At 40.6% G+C, this 23,411-nt stretch overlaps 1 protein-coding gene across 5 annotated transcripts in view; it reads right to left on the minus strand.

Annotated features, from left to right (window-relative positions):
• The window catches only part of trioa (trio Rho guanine nucleotide exchange factor a), a 77,934-nt gene that overhangs the window by 50,405 nt on the left and 4,118 nt on the right, over window positions 1-23,411 (minus strand). For all 5 annotated transcript variants that reach the window (XM_037092447.1, XM_037092444.1, XM_037092445.1 and 2 more), the window contains exon 2: window positions 10,009-10,059. In XM_037092447.1, coding sequence (XP_036948342.1) covers window positions 10,009-10,059 — 51 coding nt within the window. The remainder of the gene's footprint in view (window positions 1-10,008; window positions 10,060-23,411) is intronic.

Below are 23,411 nucleotides of genomic sequence, written 5' to 3' on the forward strand. Positions count from 1 at the left end.
TATATCAGTATATCATTACTCTACAGAGAATCAATTGCTAGGATGATTATTTGATGATCAGCGTTCATTACCTAGAACCCTGAAACATTTCCTGTGACTAAATGACTTTGTATCTGGAAATATTTGAACATGAAGACATTTTCTATGAATAGCCTAGAAATGAAGCGAACAGTACAACTTCCAGTGGAGGATTTAAACTGTGCTGAAGTATTTCTGGGGGTGGGTTCTTCTCTTCTCTTCTTCTACCAAATACAAAAGGGAAGTTTAACCACAGACATATCACCTCCCTGTGCTCTGCAAGAGTTTTGGGACTGGAGAAAGTGGCACAGCAGCTAAATATAGAGTGGCCGGGTCACACTCTCAAACACGTACACGCGCACACACACGCGCACACACACACACACACACACACACACACACACACACACACACACACACACACACACACACACACACACACACAGGAGAAGGACGCCTTTCTGAGCGAATGTTGAGCATAAAATAAGAAAGAAGAGGAAAAGACAAACTATGAAAAGTGTGAGATTATGAGAGGACAAAGGATGCAGTGCTGCATGTTTTTTTTTACAGCTGGACTGCACATTTTATCTAATCAACCATATTGTTCAGCCCTGTGACAAACTCATGCATCTTTGCTGCTCTAAACAAGCGGTCATGGCAGAGAGTGCGAACAGGGTTTAATTGCACTACTTGCACTAAATGTAAATTGTAAGTAAGGACGGAAACACCAGCAACATGGTGAAACATCATGTGATCAAGAGTAAGGAAAATGATCAAGAGCGAGGGATGTGATCAAAAGTGACAAAAGTGGGCCAGAGTAAGAAAAAGAAATGGAGCGGGGGAGTGAGTGAGAGAGGAGAGGTGGGCAGACAAACAGAAGGAGGGGGCAAAACACATAGACAGCAATGACAGGCTGACCAATCAGGATCCCTCAAACACTCATTTCCATCCTTTCTCTGTCACTTGTTTTGCTATTCTGTTTCTTTCAGCCCACTTTCCCTTTACTTGGTTTCTCAGCTTTAAAGCTTATATAAAGCAGGAGACACAATAAATTCACTAGAGCAATATGCTGATATTATATCATCATCATCATATGAGGTTTGTATTTTTGATATTGTTGTATCATAAAATTGCACAAGCGTGGTCTCTTCCTATTTTTAAAGCTGCATTACAGTAAATTGTTGTAATTTGCAAGAATTACCAGACTTGCCTTACCCACTTTGTTAACTTTTTTTTTGTTAAGTCTTTTCATGGTAATGTTATATGCTATATTGTAGGCAAAAACTGCTATGGTATAGCATTTAGATGACGTGGATGACTGAGAACCTTCTTCAACAGTGTATATCATATAATTGAAAACCCCATAGAGTTATTGTTATATGAAAGTACCGATGGTCATCACTGCAATATTGTAGCAATATCAATGTTGAGGTAACTGGTCAAAAATATTGTGATATTTGAATTTGCATTTTTTCTGAGTATTGAGAGGGTGATCATGAAAAAGCATAAAAAATCTATATCCCAGTATCATTTTAAGGCCATATTGCCCAACTCTATCAGGGCAACAGTGTAGAAAAAGGAGAGGAGGGTGATGAGCTCATGGTAGATGAATAACCACACCGACCAGACGTAGCGTTGTACCTGTCAGCTCGATGAGGGCGGAGCCTGTCTGAGCAAATCTCCATTTGTGATTGGTAGCCCAGCAAGTCATGCTGGATAATTCTTCCACAAATTGTATTAAAAAATAAAGAAATCCATAAATCGCTGCGGCTTTGGCTTTTTTGTGGATGGGGGGGACGTAGTCCACTGCTACCATCAGCTAATGATAGACTGACGGTCCGATGTGCTGAAAAGATCCCAATCCAGTGTGGGCACAGTCGGAGCAGCTGAGACTAATCCTGGGATTCCTGAGGGGAGATATTCCAATCCAGCAGACAACCAAAACCGCCCGTTTTGGTGTCGTCTACGCGTCCACACGGAAAAGCTGTTGTAAACATTTCCAAGCAGAAACGTGTCTGTCAGAGTGCTGTGTGGATGCACGGTCAGTGTGCATCTCATGTGGCATTAGGTGAGCTTCTAATCTGCCTGTCTTTCGGAAAGGCAGGTTCCTGGAGGTAATCCCATTGTGTAGGAGGGGCAATAATTATAAATATGCCTGCACTGCATTTAGGCACCTGGTGAAGCTGCTTAGCATCAGGAGTGAGACTGATGGGGGAAACCCTTTAAGCACAGGAGAGGGTTGGATAACACCACATGGACATCACAGTCTCTATCTTCCTGTGGTCTCTCCAGTGAACCGTTCAGGGACAAACAGCATCAGATCGTGTTTATAGATCTGTACGGGTCTACATTTACCAGTGTCTCGCAATAAAACCCAGAATACATGATAAAGGTTACAAGGTGCATTGTGTATGATTATGTGGCTTACCTGAGCTATAAACCTGTAATTAAGTCATTGTAATTAAGTAATTTTCAGCTGAATATACATCCATAGAAAAATCAAGACAATCATTGTCATATGAGTAACAACAGTATGAATTCCTTATCTAAACCTCATTATAACAGAAAGCATGAGAGAGGGAAAATAACTAATTGTGGGGGGGAAACGTAATTGATTTGAATTGCTAATAAAAGAAGGAGGAACATGCTAAATCAATTTCCGAACATAAGTCTTGAAAGGAACGTAAACCCTGGCCTCCACAGATGTCCCCAAGCATGCAGACGCCCTTCTCTCTCCGACAGGGTGCTCAAGCCTGAGCGTAATGAAAGCCCCAAACGGCCGTAGTTGCTCGTAATTTTTTCAGCCCATTATCTAGAGGTCACAACTTTATTAACTTATTATCTTCTAGTGATTTAATGATCTCATTATTAAGAGATAATTAATAGTTTATGGAGCACACCTTCTGTTTTTTTCAAGGCTGTAATCCTGAGAGTGCAATTTTCTTTGGTTGTGAGAAAATTCTAATTATTTTAATGAAATGTCTCCATAACTCAATTTATGATTTTGCTAAGTTCCCTTCCCTTGCTTAGGATATCTAGTAACTATTTATTGACAACTACACTGATTCTCTGGTTCCAGGCTATCAAATGTAAGGACTCTCTGCTTTGCTTTATTTATCAGTTGAATCTGGCTATGGGGTGTGGGTGGTTGGCCGGAATCGACTGATTGCAAAAATAATCAGCACATACTGAAAATAACAGCTGCAACCTTATTTGATGTAATCTGTGATTTACCATAGCTGATGAACATTATGCTTCTACTGCAATATAGCAACTAATGATTATTTCCATTGTCGACTTTGCCACTAATCACTATTGTTGTTCGGTCTATAAAATGTCAGAAAAGGGTGAAAAATCATATTATCAATTGTCATGTTTGTTCATAGCCCAAAAGCATTCAGTGTACTGGCATGTAAGGGTGAAAAAAAAACTAACTTTGACATTTCAGAAGCTAGAATCAGAGAAGTTTGACCTTTCCTTTTTATATCTCAAAGCACTTTATTATCACAATAATCAGTAATGTTTATTTTAATAGTTGACAACGAATCAAATAATCGTTTAATGCAGCTCTACTTTACTGTAATCAATGGCTGGGTACATCTACTATAAAGATTATATGAATAGATCTACCATCTTGAAATCATCTTGAAAACAAGTTATGATCAAACTAGAATGACATTCAGTAGAGTGCATACCTCTGTCAAGACCAAACAGCCTCCTCATTTCAACTCATTCATATATACCAGCCACCTAAACACGGCTGATTTCTTTCATCAAGATCCATGCACCGTTCCCTGAGAAATGAACAAAAATGTGGAAAAACGCCACGTTTTATCTCGTAATATTAAAGAAAGCAAGAAAAAACTCCTTGGATCCGTCCCTTTATAGGATCTGCGCCAAAAGTTTATGGGGGCTATTCTTGGCCGAGACCCATCCTCCATCTAAGTTTCATGGAAATCCAGTCAGGAGTTTTTGACTAATCCTGCTGACAAACCGACATGGGTGAAAACATGACCTCCTCGGCGGAGTTAATTATGAGGTTGAAATAATGGAACTAAAAAAGTATCTGCAACCACAGACATGCTGGGTTACATTTCCCACACATTGTCAATAACAGGGCAGCCCACGCAGGTGAAATAGTTCTTTGAGGAACTCTCTGTTTTGAATTCTTTTCAAGTGTCGTCATGCATGAACTGGACTTGCTAAATGAAAAGTAAATAACAAGTAGTCAATGTTTACCCATGAGGAAGTAAAATGACACATTATGGGAAGAACAGCAAAATGTGTAATTCTACAGCATTCCTCATTTCATTTATAATATATGTGCTGTTAGATAAAGTTGAAGAGGTTATTATTACCTTGTCGTTGAGGGCTAATTTCAGGAATTCATCATCCATTGCCAAGCTCTAAATCCAGAGGACAGATTTACTCTCCAAAGGCTGAGATAACAGCTCTTCAGGACGGTCGTCTATCCCATTCAACAAAGTAACTAAAAACAACAGTCTCTCCCAATACTTCCAGGGCCGCTCGTCCTGTGCAGAGTGTGAACTGTTGAAACACAGTAACCACTGATAAAGCTACACCCCTGGGCAGGGGATGAGAGGGAAATTGCTATATGTAAACTACCACAACACAGTCAGTTCATCATTCAGGTCAAGGCTGTTACTGGGTCGTGTGTGTGTGTGTCAGAATATGTCAACACTCAGCACACACCTCAGAGGCTTGAGACTTGTAGGGGCCTCCAAGAGGTCAAGTGGGCATTAGGCTGGCTGATGCAACAAAGCAGTTGACTGGACAACACCACTGCAAGACTGCCCCACAGAGATGTGTGACAAATAGCTCAGGGAGGGGTCAAGTTGTGTGTGTTTCTATGTTTAAAAAAAAGACAGAGAATGCAACAGCTGCCTGGATCGGGACAGATGGGACGGGTGGTACGGTCAGCCAGCGGAGGGAGGGGAAAAGTTGCCCACATACCACAAAAACAGCACGGACATTCGCAGCATCTTCCCTATCTGATTAAAGTGCAGTTACACGCGTAATCTCATAATGGCTCCCCTGCAGCTGACTTGAGCGCATCGTTTCTAAACCAGCTGTTGTGGGTCGAGGGAAACCAGAACCGCGCACATGTGTGTCTATCCGTGCATAACTGCGGACTTCCCACATTCACAGCGTGCCAGGAATTCCTCACTGAGGGATGTGTGGGAATGGCAGGAATTCCTCGAGACTGAGGGAGTGGACAGGAATAGGGCGTCCGTGACCTGGACCCTTGAACTACATCCTGATCAGAAGCTCTGGGAAGCCGGGTTAGAAACAGAAGCGTGCTAAGAAGAGCAGTTTTACTTGACTGCATGCTTATTTTATTCATGAAGAGTTCACTGTGGGAAACTCTTAAAAGGAATTCATTTGATTTTGACACTTTATATTGATTTCACTCGAGTATGCATGAACATGTTTTTTGTTTCCCATGGCCTAAAAGTTGTTTCAGAGGCATTTCCCTCCCTACGACAACACCAATTCTACTATGGAGCACAATCTGCTAAGAGGTCCAAATTAAGGATGTAAAATGTAGTTTACAATAACAGCAAACTATTGGTATTCTGTCTTTCTAATTAATGTGAATGTGTGAAATGGATCCTAAATTTCAGACGGATGGAGACAAAAACAGCCTGCTACCTTGTAGTCAGCTACTGAAAATGTTGCTGCCTGAAATGACAACTATCACTAGCAGAGCTGATCAGCTGTAGCTAGCTAGCTACCTTATTAAGCTAAGACTAGCTTCATGAGCAGGTGGAAACTGCTGTCTCTGTTCTATTTTTCATTAGTTCTATGCCAACTCATTTTAAAATAAAAGGTCCAGGTTAACTGGTCTTAAATGTGCACATGATGGCTACACACATTACATGATATTGTGCAAAAAGACTAAAGCTAAATGTCCCAGGCAGAAAGTCAACATCTTTTACAGTTGTTTGTGTAATGCATTAGTTTGCCACAGCATTCTAAGTATGATAAAGCACATTTTTAAATCAGAAATATTAGATTCATCCAGTCTTTAAAGCCTTATAGTAATGCATGAAATGCTCCTTGGACGAGCTAGTGTTTGTGGATTAAGTTACAGCAAATAAACACGCTGAAAACCCCTTGCACTTCTGATGGTCTGCAGGAAACACAATCCTAACACTATAAATGCTCAGGATTGATCTTACCACAGCTCAATGTACACCACTTAACCATGTGGACGAATAAAAAGCTTGATGGTCACAAGGCTGTGATTGGACTATCACTGCTTGGGGTTTAGCTAACCTGAATGCATTATACTAGATACAAAGCAATGTGGTACTACAGTGTCCAAATGCATGTGTAGATGCTGTGTAAATTTCCAGCCATCACAGACTTTTCCTGACACCAGTTCCCACTCAAAAGAGGTTAGCTAAAGGTGACGGCTAAATGTGTGTATGTGACTGATGCAGGCATCACTTTTCCTCTGACTCAAACACTGACACAAAGTGGATGTTAAGAGTCAGGAGAAATCAATTATTATTATTATTATTATTATTATTCCTTCCTCATCTCACTTTTGCTGATCTTGTTCTAATGTGCCTCCCTTGTTTAACTCATCTTCCATCTTCTCTCTCATCTGCTACAATTGCTATTTTGCACATGCATTTATACACAGCCAGCAACACTGTCTGCGATTAGCCTACTTTACTTCTAACTGGCAGCTGTTGGCCCGCCTCTCCGTCCTTGTAAAGCAGCTTGATTGGCTGCTGCAGGAGAGTGTTGCCTTACCAAATAACGATTGAACAAGAGGGGCTGATCTGATTGGCAGATCTGATTGCCTGTTGTGATCAGACACAGCTGTGCTACTCTAACAAAGCATCTACTGTGGGGTACAGCTGGCACTCGCTCTGCCACTGTACACACAAACAAGTGGGTAACTAGTTAGGAACTTGGAATTACAGCCTATTGTTTCATTTGATGGAGCAATATGTACACATTATACATTATAAATGTAAGTAATTCATGAATATTCAGTGTTCACACCCACATAATTTAAGTCTTACTGACACTGGCAAATCCTGCACTGCAATATGAGACACTAAAACTCTCTGCTAGCAGAGGGAGGATTTACTTTTTACAGCCTGATTGTCTTAAGTCGTTGAGAAAAATCCTCCTTGACACCACTGGAATGGTTTCTCTAGCCAACCGCCTGGCCTGATCCAAGATAGACAGCGTGAAATAAAAGGTGCAATTTTTAAAAAAGAGATATTTCTGTAGCACTTATTTCATGCTACATTGACTATCAGGCCCCGTTGATGAAAATGGGGTATCATTATCTTGAAACACCGAGCTGACAGCATAAGCGATTAAGCAGCAGAGCCAGGGTGTTTGTTTCCAGTCCACTCTACTCAGACACTCCGTGTCCTGCCCCATTTTCCTCTTTTTGTCCCCAAATCTGGCCTGGGAGAGAGTGCACCATCTTTCCTCTACCTCCGCCTCTTTCTGTTCTCTCCATCCGTCCAGACCTCTAATAGCAGGGTAGGCTAACCGAGCAAGAAACAGGGCCAGGGTTACCCCAGCGACCCAAACACAGCAGGGGAGGAGGGGAGAGAGGGGAGGAGGGAGAAAAGAAAGACATAGAGAGAGAAAAAAGACGGCTTGTTACTGGTGCCAATGGATCTTTCGTCGAGTCTTTGAATGCCACCTGATCTCATTCTGACGAAGTGTGACGAGACCGAGAGATCACACAACTGGCAACATTTAGCTTTATATATAAAATTTGACAGAGAGATGAAACTACTACTGTACTTTATTTATATATTTTTCCACTGTTAAATACTTCCCTCCTCTCACCAGCTGAGATTCAATCCAACACACAATGAACAGTTTGACACTGTATTCTTGTTTTCAGCTGTTGACTCCTGCTGCAGTTCACAGTCAACAGCCACTGTCAGATCTCCCTGCTGCAACCCTCTTTCTGATTCCAGTCTGCACAAATACGCCATCTGGAGGTGACTATGAAATCAGCGTGGCGAGCTGATCACTACGTTTTAACATAAATTCAGTTTTATTGGAGTAATTCAACATTTTTACCAAACTACCAGGGAGACAGAGAGGGAGACAGTGATGGAGCGCACCACACTCCCTTCTTGCAAAGTACTTTTCAGCACATCTGTCAAGTCCAAAGGCATTAACATTATTACATAACAGCACTGCCTCTGCCTCCCCCTCCACTTGCAACCCACTCTTCAGCCGCCCAGTCAGACCAGTGGCTGAGGAGGCCAGGCCAGGCCAGCAGATGGACGGGTCTAATCCCCCAACACAGCCCCTCTAAACCCGAAAGTGATAACTGGCAACCACCAGGAAGCTCTAAGAAAAACCCTCCAGGCCATACAGTCACAATGAAGCCAAGTATTGTCTACATATAATTGCATTTGTGTTGTTTTCATTGCCTTTTTCTGCAGGCGTGAGAGCTGTCTCCATCAGGACCCCACGGGCATCTGAGCAACCTGCCAACTCACTGTCCTCCTTTATATGTAGGGTTTGAGGCCAATACTGCTGACAGTTTTAGAATAAAGCTTCTCAAATTCAACTATTTGTGCATGTCTCCTTTTGAGTCTGAAAGTCTAGTCCATGAAACATTAAAACTTCCCACTGAAGTGCAGTGCAGTAATATTAAATATCAAAGATATATGTCTCTTCAAAATGTCACATCAGAGGAAGACAACAGTGACCAGCAGATATCAAATCTCGTATATGCAGGAACAATGCATCATAACAATCTTCTGTGATTTGGTCTCTAATGCATTAATAACTAGAAATACCAGATAATCTTTATGAAAGGGTACAGAGGACTGATGGAGAGATTCAATCTCAATGTAAGCAAAACCAGTGAGCTTGTTACGGACTGCAATGCTTCAAATATGGATGTTGCTCCAAAGATGCTACATATTTTAAAACATAGATAGATATGACATGTTCAACCCAGCACACAGAAGATTTATGCAGTCAAGATTAGTACAACCATCTCAGTGTCCGACCAAATGTGAAATACACTCACAATCTCCTGTTCTACTCATGTGTTACAGCGTTGAATGTGTGTTTCTGCACATGGAGGTTGACCTTTGACATTTTGGATCTAAAATGGTGTCACTTCATTCATCAATTCATCCTATGAGACATTTGTGCAAAATGTGTGTCTGAATTCTTGTGTTCAGGCACAAATGAAGTTTGTGAGATGACATTTGACCACCATATTCTAATCAGATCATCCCTGAGTTTGAGTAGATATTTGTGCCAAGAAATTCCCTCAAGGCTTTCTTGAGATACCACGTTCATTATAATGGGATGGATAGACAGATGGACAACCCAAAAATATAATGCCTTCAACGAGGACTGTCGCCAGAGCACAGGCATAAAAACAACAGAAAAATCAAATTTGGTGAATAAATCGTAATGGAGGGGACAGCAGGAACAAATGGAAATATCAAATCTGAAATTAAATAATCCAGATGGAAAAAAAAACAGAGAATGAAAGCTGTAAACAAGGTCCATCTTAACTGATCAGAGAAGCTGCTGTCACTACGGAGACCGGTGCTAGGCACAGGTAGCCAATCACCGGCGTGATGAGGGAGTGTGGTGTGTGATGGCGGCAGGAGAGGGAGGAGATGGAGGGGCACAGATGAGGAGAGAAGGGGAGTTAGGGAGATGTGAGAAATGACGGTGACAATGACCTGTCTTTGTGACTGGAAACACTAAAATATTAATAAGGCGGGTGTGTGTGTGTGTGTGTGTGTGTGTGTGTGTGTGTGTGTGTGTGTGTGTGTGTGTGTGTGTGACAGACAATGTTATTTCCATTATGTTTTAAAAAAAAAAAAAAAAAAACTGCACTTCCACCATCACCACTCACACACAAACAAAAACAGACATGGCGATGATGAGGCAAAAAACGGCTCTATTTTGAATCCCTGTGTGACGTGTGTTTATGTTTACCTGCTATCTGACTCGATACATCTCCTTTTGGCTCTTTAGGGAGGGATCCATCTGTAGGCACACACACATGGAAAAAGAAATATTACCAACAGTGAAACAGAACTGATTTTGTTTGATGTTCTGAGTCACAATGTGTTCTGGAGCAAATCCAACAATGGAAAGTAGGATGAATAGGAAATTATAAAAAGCCAATAATGACATGGTGGCTTTTTCAACAAGCATGAAATAGGTTTGATTATGAAGCTGTACAATTTATGGATCATTGTGCCAGAAAGGGCATTTTACACATGCCCCTTACACTGCTGACACATTCAAAGCAGACCTTCAAAAATGACTTTGCCACGACAACAATACTATCTTGAAAAAGCATTTCTTTCTTTGATAATCAATCATTTGCAAGACAATCAACGAACAATACATCACAAAGTCTGTCTAACTGAAGAATACAAATGTGCATGAATTATTGATTCAGCTTTGTGGTGTCAGTTTCAAAGGATCTGACATGAACTCAGATAAACCAATGTTTAAAAGGTGCTCAGTTTTTATCAACACACACTGACTGCAACTTGTCCATGTGTGCCATCACTCTGATGTAAAATAAGCTATAAGAAAACATTAAGATTCTACAGCCATGCTAGCTGCTGTAAGTGGCTGACATTGGTATGCCAACATGCTCACAACAGCAGTGCTAACATGTCGTTAAGACGGTGTATGCTTTACCCCGTTTTAGATTTTAGTTTACATTTCCTAATTTGCACCGATAGGACTGCCATAGTTTTGCAGGTATTTGGTCATAAAACAAAATTTTGGACAAATTAAAACTTTGGTCTGATGTTGGAACAACAGAAAAAGTCAGAGGATCATCAAAGTCATTACAGTTCATCGTCAGGGGAACATGACTGTCCGTAACTAATGTCATGGTCATTCACTGAAGAGCTGTTGAAACTTCTTTCAAACAAACAAAACCGACTGTCAGTTTGACATTGCCATCAGTACTGGCATGGTTAAAAAGAAAGACTGGCAGTCTGTACACAGACAGTCTCTGTAGTGATCCAATGTGCCACAATGTTGAATACAGAAATCTGTTGGATTGCTTTGAGCAAAGAGTGAAGGAAGAAGGTACAGTGTGTTCAGCACAAACACAACAGAGGCTTTCAGAATGAGGTTACAGCTTTAGCTAAAGGCTGATAGAAAACTCTCCAACATTAGCTTGTTTACTTAACCAAAAACAAAAATGAAGTATTAACATGATCTCTTAGTCACAGGCATCATTTTCAGTAATATAAATACACTGCTGAGAGAAAAATGAGCTGCCGTGGAACCCTTCGCTTAGAATAATGATACCAGGGTACCACAAATGTGTCAGTTTCCCATATTCTTCAACAGCATGTTCTGCTTACACTGGACCACTGCATGCAGGAGTCATCTTCTCATCACCCTATACCTCATGACCAAGGCACACTGGTTTTCTCAGCCAATACAAACAATCAGCCCATTGATCCGGCCTATAGCCTGTTTGTGTGAGCGACTGCTGCTGTTACTGAGGGGAAGATACAGTCAGTGTCATGTGCTGTCAACATGTAAACAGGCTGGACGCTCCACTGGCTGACTCAGTAACACATGCTCCCTCTGTTCTGACTCAGACTTACGCCTTCCTGTTTAACCTTACAGATGGCTGAAGCTGGTGGCTGTACTGAAAATATGATCTGTGCAGTCAAGTATCCAGCAATATGGACTGGGCTATAGTTAGATACTTATATTTAACAAGCCTAAGGTAAGATCTAAATTATGTGTAATATATGGTATATGCAGTATATGACTGATACACTGAACGGACACAAACTATTGTGTCGAGCGTGTCTATTTGATTATGTCACTTAAAAACAAAAAATTGTCAAGATTTTCTTTCCTCTATAAACAACATAAGACTTTCATAAACTGAATTAAATTGAAACAAGAGGAATATGTAAACACACACAAAAAAAATGCTGGCATCCTCTTGTACATGTATCCAAGTCAATGTTGTTTTCATACGATTTTCTTTACTAGGAAGTCCTTTGTTTCTGGATTGCACACAAACATCTGTGTTGTGAATTTCAGGACTGGCCCTGTTATTACAGTGCCACTATTACGACTAAAACAGGATCTCATGGCAGTAAACATTGCAGTTCCAATGGAGTAATTGCCTGAGTAACACTAAAAAAGCTAATTTATCTAAAGTAAAAGTGAAACCTGCTATTTGGTTTTTCCTTGACTCACAAAATAAAAACAATCCTGTAGCTCTCATGTTTACACTTGCAAGCACACAGGACAGTAATCCAAGTGATAAGTAACTTGTTCATGTCATATTGGAGGAGTCATCTTCTCAATGTACAAGACAGCAGAGATGGTTGTATAAGGGTTACAATTCTGTGGATTTACAAAGTAGAACAAGATCCATTGAATAATGGACTTACTTGGCATTCAGACCAAAAACAGCCCTGTGTCAGTGTTGGTGAAGCCTGATCTTTAAGGTATTGGTGAGACAATGACGTATGCATCCAGAAAGTCCAGTTGGATTAACAACAAGATGCTAAGTAATGTTTTATAATACTAGAAGATAGAATTTTACACCCATAAAGTTGGCAACCATTATAATTTTCATCGCAACAATCACAAGGTATACAGTTGAAATGTAGCTTTGCTCACGTGAACACTGTAGGCACACACAGTTCAGGCACACACTAAGTACAAACTGATTATATTACTTACTTTTTAAAAGAATAAACACCATTTAATTCATTTTTTACGCATCAGTGACTGCATTCACCAAATTAAAAGCCTTGACAATGAGTGTTACATCAGGCATTAGCTAGTTGCTGAGGTAACTGAAATAATGTCAAATACTAGGCTTACTTACTTACATATCCATACTTGCCTTACATACATCTGGACCATAAACACTACAATTATAGACTGAAAGTGTCTGGTCTGCACAGCAGCAGAAGAGTTGCAGCAAAGAGTAGCTCACAGGAATCAGATTTCATATGTACCTCAAGAAGGAAGTAATCACAGCCTGACATGAGGGTCCCTGACAACTGGATATGGTTGTACAGACATAAACCCGCTGGACGGGCGATTAAACAGAGCACCAAACATTTGTGAGGTGTGGGCAGACATAAAAGTGAGTATTCTGTTGTTCAACACATTACCATGAAGACATTGCCGAATCCTGATTTGTGTACAACAAGCTAGCCTTGACATGGAGCTAACAATACAATTGTGTACTTTATAGAAGATTTAACATTATAGATTTAAGTCATTTCTTGTGTCATCAACGGGGAATGTTATATTTTATCTAAATGTCCCGTTTATTCAGTATAAACAAAAGTTAGAATCTTTAAATTACGATTATACTGATATGATGATGCGTCAGCAGGTCTGGTATATTCTAGAAATAGGGTCCAGGTCCAACACATGCCACCAGGAAGTATTTACCTTACTACAGGGCCCTTGAGGAGGAAACTTGAGGCATTCTAGCTTCTTATATAACAGACTTTGACCTCTGCCCTTCAGAGGCAAGAGAGAAGAGTTTCCCTGCAAGGACCAATATCCCTGTGTAACATTAAATCACCCTGCTGTTTCCATTTCTCAGTTGTGTCAGTCTCCATGATATAATGCCTCTCTACAAGACAGCTGGTTCCCTTCTATAGTAGCTGCTAGAGTAAACTATCCTACCTGACAGCTGCGATCTAGCAACATTTTGCTGGTAGCGGTTTCCATTAATGAACATACAGCAGCACGGTACACATACTCTACACATGAGCAAACTTGCTGGCAACAACTGCCAATGCCACAGGGCCTTGTGTTCATAAAAAAAAACTCTCAAGCACATAAACATGCCATGGGAAGAGAAGCACAAAGATCTCAAGGGAATTTTCTTTAAAGCTGTGTACCTGGGAGAACTTAAAAGAGAATGAATGGGATGAAGAAGAAAAGAAGGGGGAAAAGAAGGGAGGCAAGAGAAAGACCAAACACCCACATAGTTCACATATTTGCAATGCCAAAGATGTCCACTTAAGCCGCAGTGTGCAACAATGTAATACCAGACTGCAGTATTGGTTGCCCACAACTTATCACAATCTAAACAATAAAAGTTGTAGCCGAGCCAGAAGTCAAACATGCATGGACAAAAAGTAGATAAAACACAATGAATGTGTGCATAAAATGACACACACACACACATACCCACATACACACACACACGTGCAGTCACCGCTGGGATGTGGCTGTTGAAGCAGTGGAATAATCCAACCACACACACACACACACACACACACACACACACACACACACACACACACACACACACACACACACACACACACACACACACACACACACACACACACACACACACACACACACAGCCATGCATTGACACTAAGCCAACTCTGTTGCAGACCATAGTAGGATAAGCTCACTGCATAAACGTTAGCGAAGTATTTGGACAAAATTAAACAGATCACACAAACATCTTATGGCCGGTGAGGAAATGACAAAGCAAAAAATTCAATGGGCCAGATCCCATAAAAAACCCATCTCTCTGAAACATGCAAACCCTCAGGTACAGTAACCTCACCTGGACCTCAGCTCTGTTGAACACAGGCTATACTGTATCCTTAACTAAGCTCCCTTCCACAGACAGCTCTCGCTTGTCCTGACACACACTGTTTTTGTCTCTGAGCCCACATTAACACAAGACCACCCTTTCAGTGGGCCCCTGCCTTCCCCTTCTCGGCAGGCACACTCATCGTTTGACTCATACACGAAAAGGAAAGACCCCTTTTCATTTAAAAATACCTATTGTCTGGCTCACACAGACTAGAATGAGGTGCGAGGCTCAAAAACAATGAGCAATACCCTGCTGTCAAAGCTGTCCTGGCATGTGTAGCGTTAGATTGTGCTGTAGGGGTTTAGCAAACATTTAAATGTCAAGGGCCATGGACAACACATTTAACAAAATAATACCAAAGGGATCACACATCTGAGAGGATTTTTGTTGCTTGGCACAGAGCTGTGGGTGGTGAGATACCGATGGAGCGAGTGAAACTTGTGATGTCAACCTGTGAAACTCATGATCAAAATAGTTATGCGGTAGGTAATACTGAACTTCAAGTGAAAATGAAAGAATGTGGTGCTTTTGTTATCTGGCCACATGCTCATTGCTGTGGTATTTATGCACTGCACTTCCCAGAGATAACCTCTTAGTCAAACAAGGTGATCTGTACTGTGACGAGTTTTCATCAAGTGATACCATTAACATTTTGACTGCAGCCTGCAGACAAGAAGTGTGAACCTCCTGAAGACACACCAACAATCAAAAGAGATGCAGGATTCTCAAATTGGCATTCATCTGTGATTGTGTAGTTTAAACAGAGCAAATCAAAGTGGACAATGGTTTTGTATGCACTCTATTTCATCCTTAAAACCAGCCTCTTGCTGGGTTTGACAGTCATGGCGCTTGTATCTGTATCCCTGAGGGGATTCATTATTTTGAGCTGCTGAGCCAGTTCTTCTTTATTACAAAGTTAAAACATTAGATACATCACTAGTTGAACACCAAGTACTTTCATCAGGAAATACACATCAGACAGCTGACTATATCACTATGTCTACTTCGTTTCACTGAACAAGTGCTCCTGAGTCCCGATGCTCAAGAATGACAATTTTCTATCCAAACATGTAGTTATCTGCTCTCCACTCAGATCCCAGGTGCAGAATAGTCCCCATTAGATACAAAAGCATGGCTCGGCCATAAAGACCACTTCTTTAAACTGTTCCTCATTTTGCCTGAGGACCTCTGGGAAAACTCTCAAGGACCACAGCGGTCCACAGTGTGAGCTTGAAGACACAAATGGCCATGGGCTGTGATGTTTACAGTGGATCAATTTCTCTCGGCTACTGGCCCTCATCAGGAGAGAAAGCAGGTGAAAAGTAGCGAGAGGAAAAGACAGAAAGAGAAAGTGAGCGAGATGGGGAGGGCAACAGTGAGATAGCAGTTTTGAATGCACTGGAGACCCGAAGAAAAAAGGAGTACAATGGTCTTTCAGGACTTGTCCTAGTTTGGTTCACTCGCTCCCTCTGTCTCTTTCTACTCTCAAAATAGGAGCAGAGACCATTCTGGCAAATCTTTCACACTGATCCTAATCAATTGCAAGCCAGTTCATTTCCTTTGCTGACCTCTTTTATTAACCAGGAGAAACTCTCTTAAAACAGCTTGGCACTCACATCTATACTTCTTGTCTCTTCATTATCTTCCCAAGGTCTAATACTCCCTCCCCCTTTGAATTTTGCAGCTCCTTGCTTGTCCACCTGCTCTGAATAGACTTCCTTATTTCCCTCTAACAGCACAATAAAATCATTCACTCTCTCCAAGGCTTATTGTTTATGTTCCTCTTACAAGAATGCGTAAAAAACATGGTTATCTGCTCACGTGATTTCACGGCTGCTTGCAACCTGCGTACCCTGCCTCCCTTAAAAACCTACCTCCTATCTTCTCCTCCTCTTCCATCTTCTCTCCATTTTTCTCTTTGCCCCCTCGACTCTTTTCCCTCTCTCGTTCCAGCTTGTTTCAAGAAGGCAGCGGCTGCGGGGCGTCAAATTTTCCCCGAGCTCAAACCAATTAGCTATCACGCCGGAGAAATTACCGAACGAGAGCACGGCAGATGAGAGGGAAAAGTGGGACAAGCTCCTTTTTATAAACACACAGAGAGGCGAGAGGTTTGCATGTGCGTGTGTGTCTACTTGTGTGTGTGTGTGTGTGTGTGTGTGCATGTTTCACTTGTTTCTAAGAGGGGATTTAAACAAGCAAAAAAAGAGTTTCATTTAGACATCTGACAAACACTCTAATACTTCAATTCCCTGGTTAATGGATTAACATATAACTAATATTTGACATTATTCTATCATACTTTTAAATAACTCTAATCCAACAGTGCAAAACAGTACCAGTCAAAGCCAACTGCAACTCAACAGCCCTCCTCTCACTTCTCATTACCTTCATAGAAACTGACTGCAAATACATTGTGGTTTCCTCTGATTCACAACTATTTTTGATTGACAGCATTTTTTACCAGATGAGCAAATTTCTGCTTTTTTGTTTCGTTGTTTTGTATTTCCATCAGAGTGGCACCACCGGTCAGATTTTGTTTTTAATGTATCCAAATGCAGCAAGTGATCCACCCTTGGACTTAACGGCTCAACACAAGAACATAGAAACCGATCGTCGTAATTTGCTCTTATCTGTCAGCCTTTGGTCTTATCTTGTCCGTATCTGGGCGGCGACCTGTGTGTCTATTTGTGTGAGTGGTAAAAGCTCACTGATAGCACGGGCTTTCCAACCCGCCGTTTACATAGACCTGTTAGTTAAGAGATATTATGGGTCAGACAGTCAGATAGTTGCCATTTTTTCTATGGTGACAGACTGCTAGCCTGGCCTTGTTTGGTGGACCTGACCGCGGGATAAAACATGCACCTATGTTGCATAAAGTTGCCTTTACTTTGTATATTTCTTGTGTTAAATTATCCTCCTTCTTTGATTTACAAAAGCGCTGGTATACAACCTCAATATTGTCTTTGGGAACCTACTCCAATGTGTTAAAAGCACAGTTGTTACTATGATTGCCAAGTACCAAAGTTGAACTCAGAGTCATAACATTTCTGTGCTAAGATAAATACTCATTTAAATCAAAGTTTTGCCACTTGTATACTCTACTTTTTAATTTACGTTGTTGTCAAGATGTTTGTCTGTAGACGACAATTAAAGAAATAGCTCAACATTTTAGCATATAGATAGACAATCTCACTCTCTCATACTCCTGTCTACTCATTCAACTCTTATTTACGAGATTATAACACAGAAAAAGATGCTTCATGTGATTTATGATTATTGCATTTCCAAGGGAAGTTTACTTTATCAATGCACTGGTGTCCTTTTATATGATAATGTTAAACTAAGCTCTAACTAAACTCTTAGTCAAATGTTCAATAACCACATCTAAGGGATAAATGTGTAAAAGGTGCACCACAGTTAGATGTTGCCAATGTTAGAAGCTAGGTGGACAAATGGAATATCAGCATTGGCCCCAAAATTGGAGTGTCGTGAGGCTCTACATCTGTCCATTAAAAACAATCTACAGCCAAGAGAGAGTTGGTTTATCTTAACATACAGACTGACTGCTGGGGTAAGCAGCTAACCTGGCTCTGTCTGAAGGTACCAAAATCACTACCAATGCTTCTAAAACTCACTGATTAACACATTTTGTCTAGTTTAAAATGTTTAAAACGGAGGAACTGTGGTTTTATAGGGGATTAGCAGAACAATCCAGCACATAATCCCCCATGAAACCACAACTTCTTGTTCCAGATTTTGGAACTCTGTTACAGCCGGACAGAGCAAGTCTATCGGTTCCTCCCCCTGTTGTAAGTCTTTAAACTAGACTGACCCCAGCGTCATATTCATAGAAAGACTCGAGAGTGGTAACAAACTACTCATCTGATGTTTCAAGACAGAAAATAAGCGTTTTTTTTCTGAAATGTCAATGTCAAGCAACTATGTGTGAGTGTGCATTTAAGCATGTGCAAATCAAACTTCCTACCTCCTGCCCCCCTCTCCCCACCTCCATGCATACATATGAAAACACACAAGCACACACAGTAATCCCAGAGAATAAACACCAGATTAGATTAGGTCAGCGTGTGTAATCCAATGAACTCTCACCTCTACATGCCTAATGCTGTTAGAGCTGGCAACATCACACCGTCACACACCAACAGGGACCGGCACTTGTACTGCTGCCACCCTAACCCTCAAACACATCATATATGTTTCAACAACAAATCTGCTTGCTTAAACAGGAATATATATATATATATATATATATATATATATATATATATATATATATATATATATATATATATATATATATATATATATATATATATATATATATATATATATATATATATATATATATATATATCCTGTTTAAGCAAGCAGATTTGTTGTTGAAACAGTTCTTGGCCGGTCTGCTTTCCCACACACTCCATACCCTTTCTGAGAGGAACTGCAATCTGCTCACTATATTATTAATAACATACTGACTTTCTGGTATCAAAACATATATGTTCTTACAGCGTTTTACTATCAACATGTACATCTTTGGCCATCTTCTTAAATCTTTTCTGTAATGATTCCATGATTCCGTACTAGACATACAGGGTCAATGTTATTCATCACTCTTTTCAACCCCCCCCCCCCCAAAACTACCTTATTTGTAGGCTGTTACAGGCCACACTTCACAGCACATCCAGAGAAAGACAAAACCTGTTTACAAGCATCTAACTATCAGGAAAGTGAACGTTACTCGCTCTGAAATGCAATCTGGTGCTTTTTGTTCTGGATTAGGTTTGTATTTCTGTGGTGCAAGTTCACGCTGACATCACACACACGCTCTGGGCTACAAACAACTCCAGTGCTGCCATTCATTTTAACTCCATGGCTCTCGATGGCTTCGCTCACCGTGTTCTGATTGAAAAATTAGAGTGTTTGGTCTAGCCAGGCATCTGTGAGCCGGGTTTTCCGACCAGCTCTACTGTGCGGACCCCAATCTGTGAGATGAAAACATACTTGACCCAAAAAACTGAATTTAGCATCAGTAACTTCAGTAACTCCATTTGCATTAACAGTGGCTGTTAGTTCCACTTTTATTTAAATGGTGCAAGACAGTTTTGCAACTCCTGGTCTGCTTTTGTAAATGTGCTTATTAGTTATTAAACCCTCATAAAAAAAAAAAAACAAAACATTCATTTATTCCTATCTGATTGGTTCCAATCACAAAACCTAGTGTGGTTCAGGAAAAAAAACTTTTACTGCCATAATGCCAACATGAGAAATCTGACAGCACACTGAAAGAAAAGGGAAAAAAAAACAAACTAAGCAGGAAAAGCCAGACTCTGTATACTGAAATACGTCACTAAAACACCAAGGTAAACCTGACCCAGATAACCAGTCTTTACAAACCTGTGATATGATACACTGATCAGCAACAAAGGCCTTGAGCAAGATAATGTATTGTGCCAGCTTGGCATCAGGTTTACCTAAGACATTTTTAAACCAAAACTTTCCTGAGGAAGCTAACTGAACAACTTTCTGAGCAATGCATAGCTTAACATTTGAAGCTGGTACACCCATATTTTAATGTTAACAATGAATCACATGATTAACCTTTACATGAACACATTTGTCAGTAATGTTGAATCATCATATAATCCCCTGATTCTGCACTTCCCATCAGCTCAACAGAGAATTTTAGCGTCTGTCAGCTCAATGTTTTAATTTTTCCGCTCATCCTCTCTGCCATGTTTTATCTATACTATGGTATGTAGGTGATGTGTCACACGTAGCTTTGGTTGTTTTCATTCTTCTGGTACAAACACAAGCATGTCACACGCTAGGTGCACTAATCCTGATCTGCCAGGTCATTCTTCTCCGAGAGACTGGCAGCACTCTGTGTTTGAATGCTAATGATTTACTAAAAGCGTTGATCATACTGCCATGGCCTCCAAAACAAGATAATTCAAACAAGAAAAGAAAAAAAACACAATCCACTCCCACTCAAACTGACCTCACAGCAGATTGAGGGGCTTCGGCTCGCTCTGCTAGCTGTAATCTGCCTTTAAATTTTAATGTACCCGCACCTGTTATTGGGGATGAGAAAGATTCTGTGTTTACACAGCTACTCATGGGGAAATGAGAGCAAATTAAATTATTTACTCTTTACTAACCAACTGATATTGCCAGTATTTTTCTGCTATTTTCTCTGCAAATTAAAGCGTGCATGACAAAAATAGGTTGTTATTCGGGACGTGATGGTCCGTGCCACTAATGGTTTCCAAGTGCCTGCATTGCTCTTCTTGTTACCATGTGTTTAGTTTTGTATTTGTGGTCATTTTAAGGGATGAATGCCTTTCTAACTGAGACACTGCATTGATAGTGCCACAATAAAGGGAACAGTTTGGGTAAAAGGACAGCTTTTATCCCCAGGTTTTAGCTTAATCTCCAGCCCTTTCTAAAAAGCTTTTTACCCAGCCATCCATTTGCTTGTAATTGAGGCTGCCTGGCTAAATAAAAAGCTAAAATCTCATAACCGACATCTTTCCCTCCAGCTGGCTTCCATTTATTATGTAGCCTAAACTCTTCTGTTGCACAATAGTAGTTACTTAGAGGTGTATGAGGTACCTGATATCTTGCAGCTGAGCATGTGTGTACAAGTAAAGATGGCCACTCGCTGTGGATGTGACTGTACGCTCTGATCTTAACAATACGCAGACAGGGAGGAGACGACATGGAGGACACAGAGACGGGGTCAGTGGAGAGTGGCAAATCGGAGAAAGTGCTTGTGTGAGTGTGAGTAAGTGTGAAAAGCAATTGAGAGAGAACAGCGGCTGCCTATCATGGAGCCCCTCGTACTGTGAACCACATGATGCCACATGAGTGTTGAACAGAGTTACCCACAGCCTGAGCCTTCTAAAAATGTGTCTTTCCAATGCACTGGTTTCTGTGTCCGAGAGCCTTTCTGAAGCTTGGGTCTGCTTGTTTTTCTATATAAAAAGGTAAACTGCAACCAGGCTTATAATTTAGACATTTGGAGTTAAGGATGGCAATATAATAATGTATAATATATGGCAAGGCAATTGTGAAACAGTTTTTTCAACATTTTACCAGGACTAACATTTGTTCTGATATGGACTCCAATACCAGGAATTCTGCCATGAAGATTTCAATGTCTTGGACAAATGGGAAAAATATCTGATGAAATATTAACTGTGTTTATTGGGCTTAAAAACATTTCACTTAGACCGCTGATGACATACATTACCAGCCCAAAGCATCGGGCTCTGATGGCCTGGGAAAGAGACTCAACCTTCCCTAGGGTTAGGGTTGCAATTCAAACTGTGCTTAGAGGGATTTATTTTTACTCGACATTATGACTGGCAGTGGGAAGAGTACTGAAAATCTGTAGTTACAATACTGCAGTAATACTCACTTACAAGCAAAACCTCTTGTATTAAAATATCAAACTGAATGTATAAAATATTCTTCAAACGCTACTCAGGGTATTAGTTACTCTTTAACCATTGATGCTATCATCAATTCAAATTGTACTTAGTGCTCAATTATGGTTTTAAAAGAAAATAAGTAGAGTTGGTTACTTCCACCCTGATAACAGGAGAGATTTAATAATGTCAAACATCAATAATAAAAATATTAGAATATCAATAGTATCACTAGGTGCATTAGAAAATGTGGAAATGCGGCAAATAATTATGGCAACATTATTAATTTTGATTTTAGAAATTAAGTTTGTTTTACTTGTCATGAGGAGTACTATTAAGCCAGTTAAAAAAAGCTCTTGACAGGAGCTTTCTAAAGGTTGATAACATAACCCTGATGATGTCAGCAGGGGCTATCAAGTTGCACTGTGGGAAATGTAGGATCCAGTGTTTTTGGAGGATCTCAGTCTTACCAGCTTTTAACACTCTCTCTATCACAAGTTCCTGACTTAAACAAATACAGTGTTAAATACTCATTTAGTTTATTCATGAATACAGGTTCTGAACTATCTCTCAAGTAATTTAGCAAAAATGTATGTTATCTATCCATTTTGTATTAATCTATCATGCATGGATCCTCTGTTTACCTCCATCTCATAAACAGAGGGATGATAAAAGAAATCTGTTTTGTGTAGCATTAGGCGTTAGCCTCTGCTCTGTGTCTGACTTGGCAGCTTTAAGCCTGGAGGAAACCTTTACTGAGGGACCTCAATCAGTCTCCATCTCCTGGATCAATATCCATTAGTCTGTGTGTGTGTGTGTGTGTGTGTGTGTGTGTGTGTGTGTGTGTGTGTGTGTAGTCCTCATCCTGGGTGAATGGGCCTGAGTCATAAATGCATGCTCTGGATCACATTTCACCCTCTATCTCCTGCTCGTCTGTTTCACTCTCTCCTGCACAAACACACGTACACACTGATGCTCATTCAAACATACAGACCAACCTTGTGAACGGCATGCTGTAGCCTCTAAACATTCATTCATGAAGGCCTGCCAGTGCGGACTGCCTATTTCTTTTCCACTCCCTCCATCTCCCTCCATGAATAATACCCTACACAAGCAACAAGTAATAACTGTATGAAATCAACACTAAATCGGCCCGTTAGTCATCGGTGCAGCCAAATATACGTTTGGAGTGGAATAACTTGATGATTGACAACATGTCACAACAAAACTCCCCCTTTCACGGCTCTGAGGCCTCGGTATTAATTCCAGTCTGGAAGACAGGGGAGAGAGACGAGGGGAAG

The sequence above is a fragment of the Acanthopagrus latus genome, chromosome 3, assembly GCF_904848185.1.
Source record: "Acanthopagrus latus isolate v.2019 chromosome 3, fAcaLat1.1, whole genome shotgun sequence".
In the NCBI taxonomy this organism is placed as follows: Eukaryota; Metazoa; Chordata; class Actinopteri; order Spariformes; family Sparidae; genus Acanthopagrus; species Acanthopagrus latus.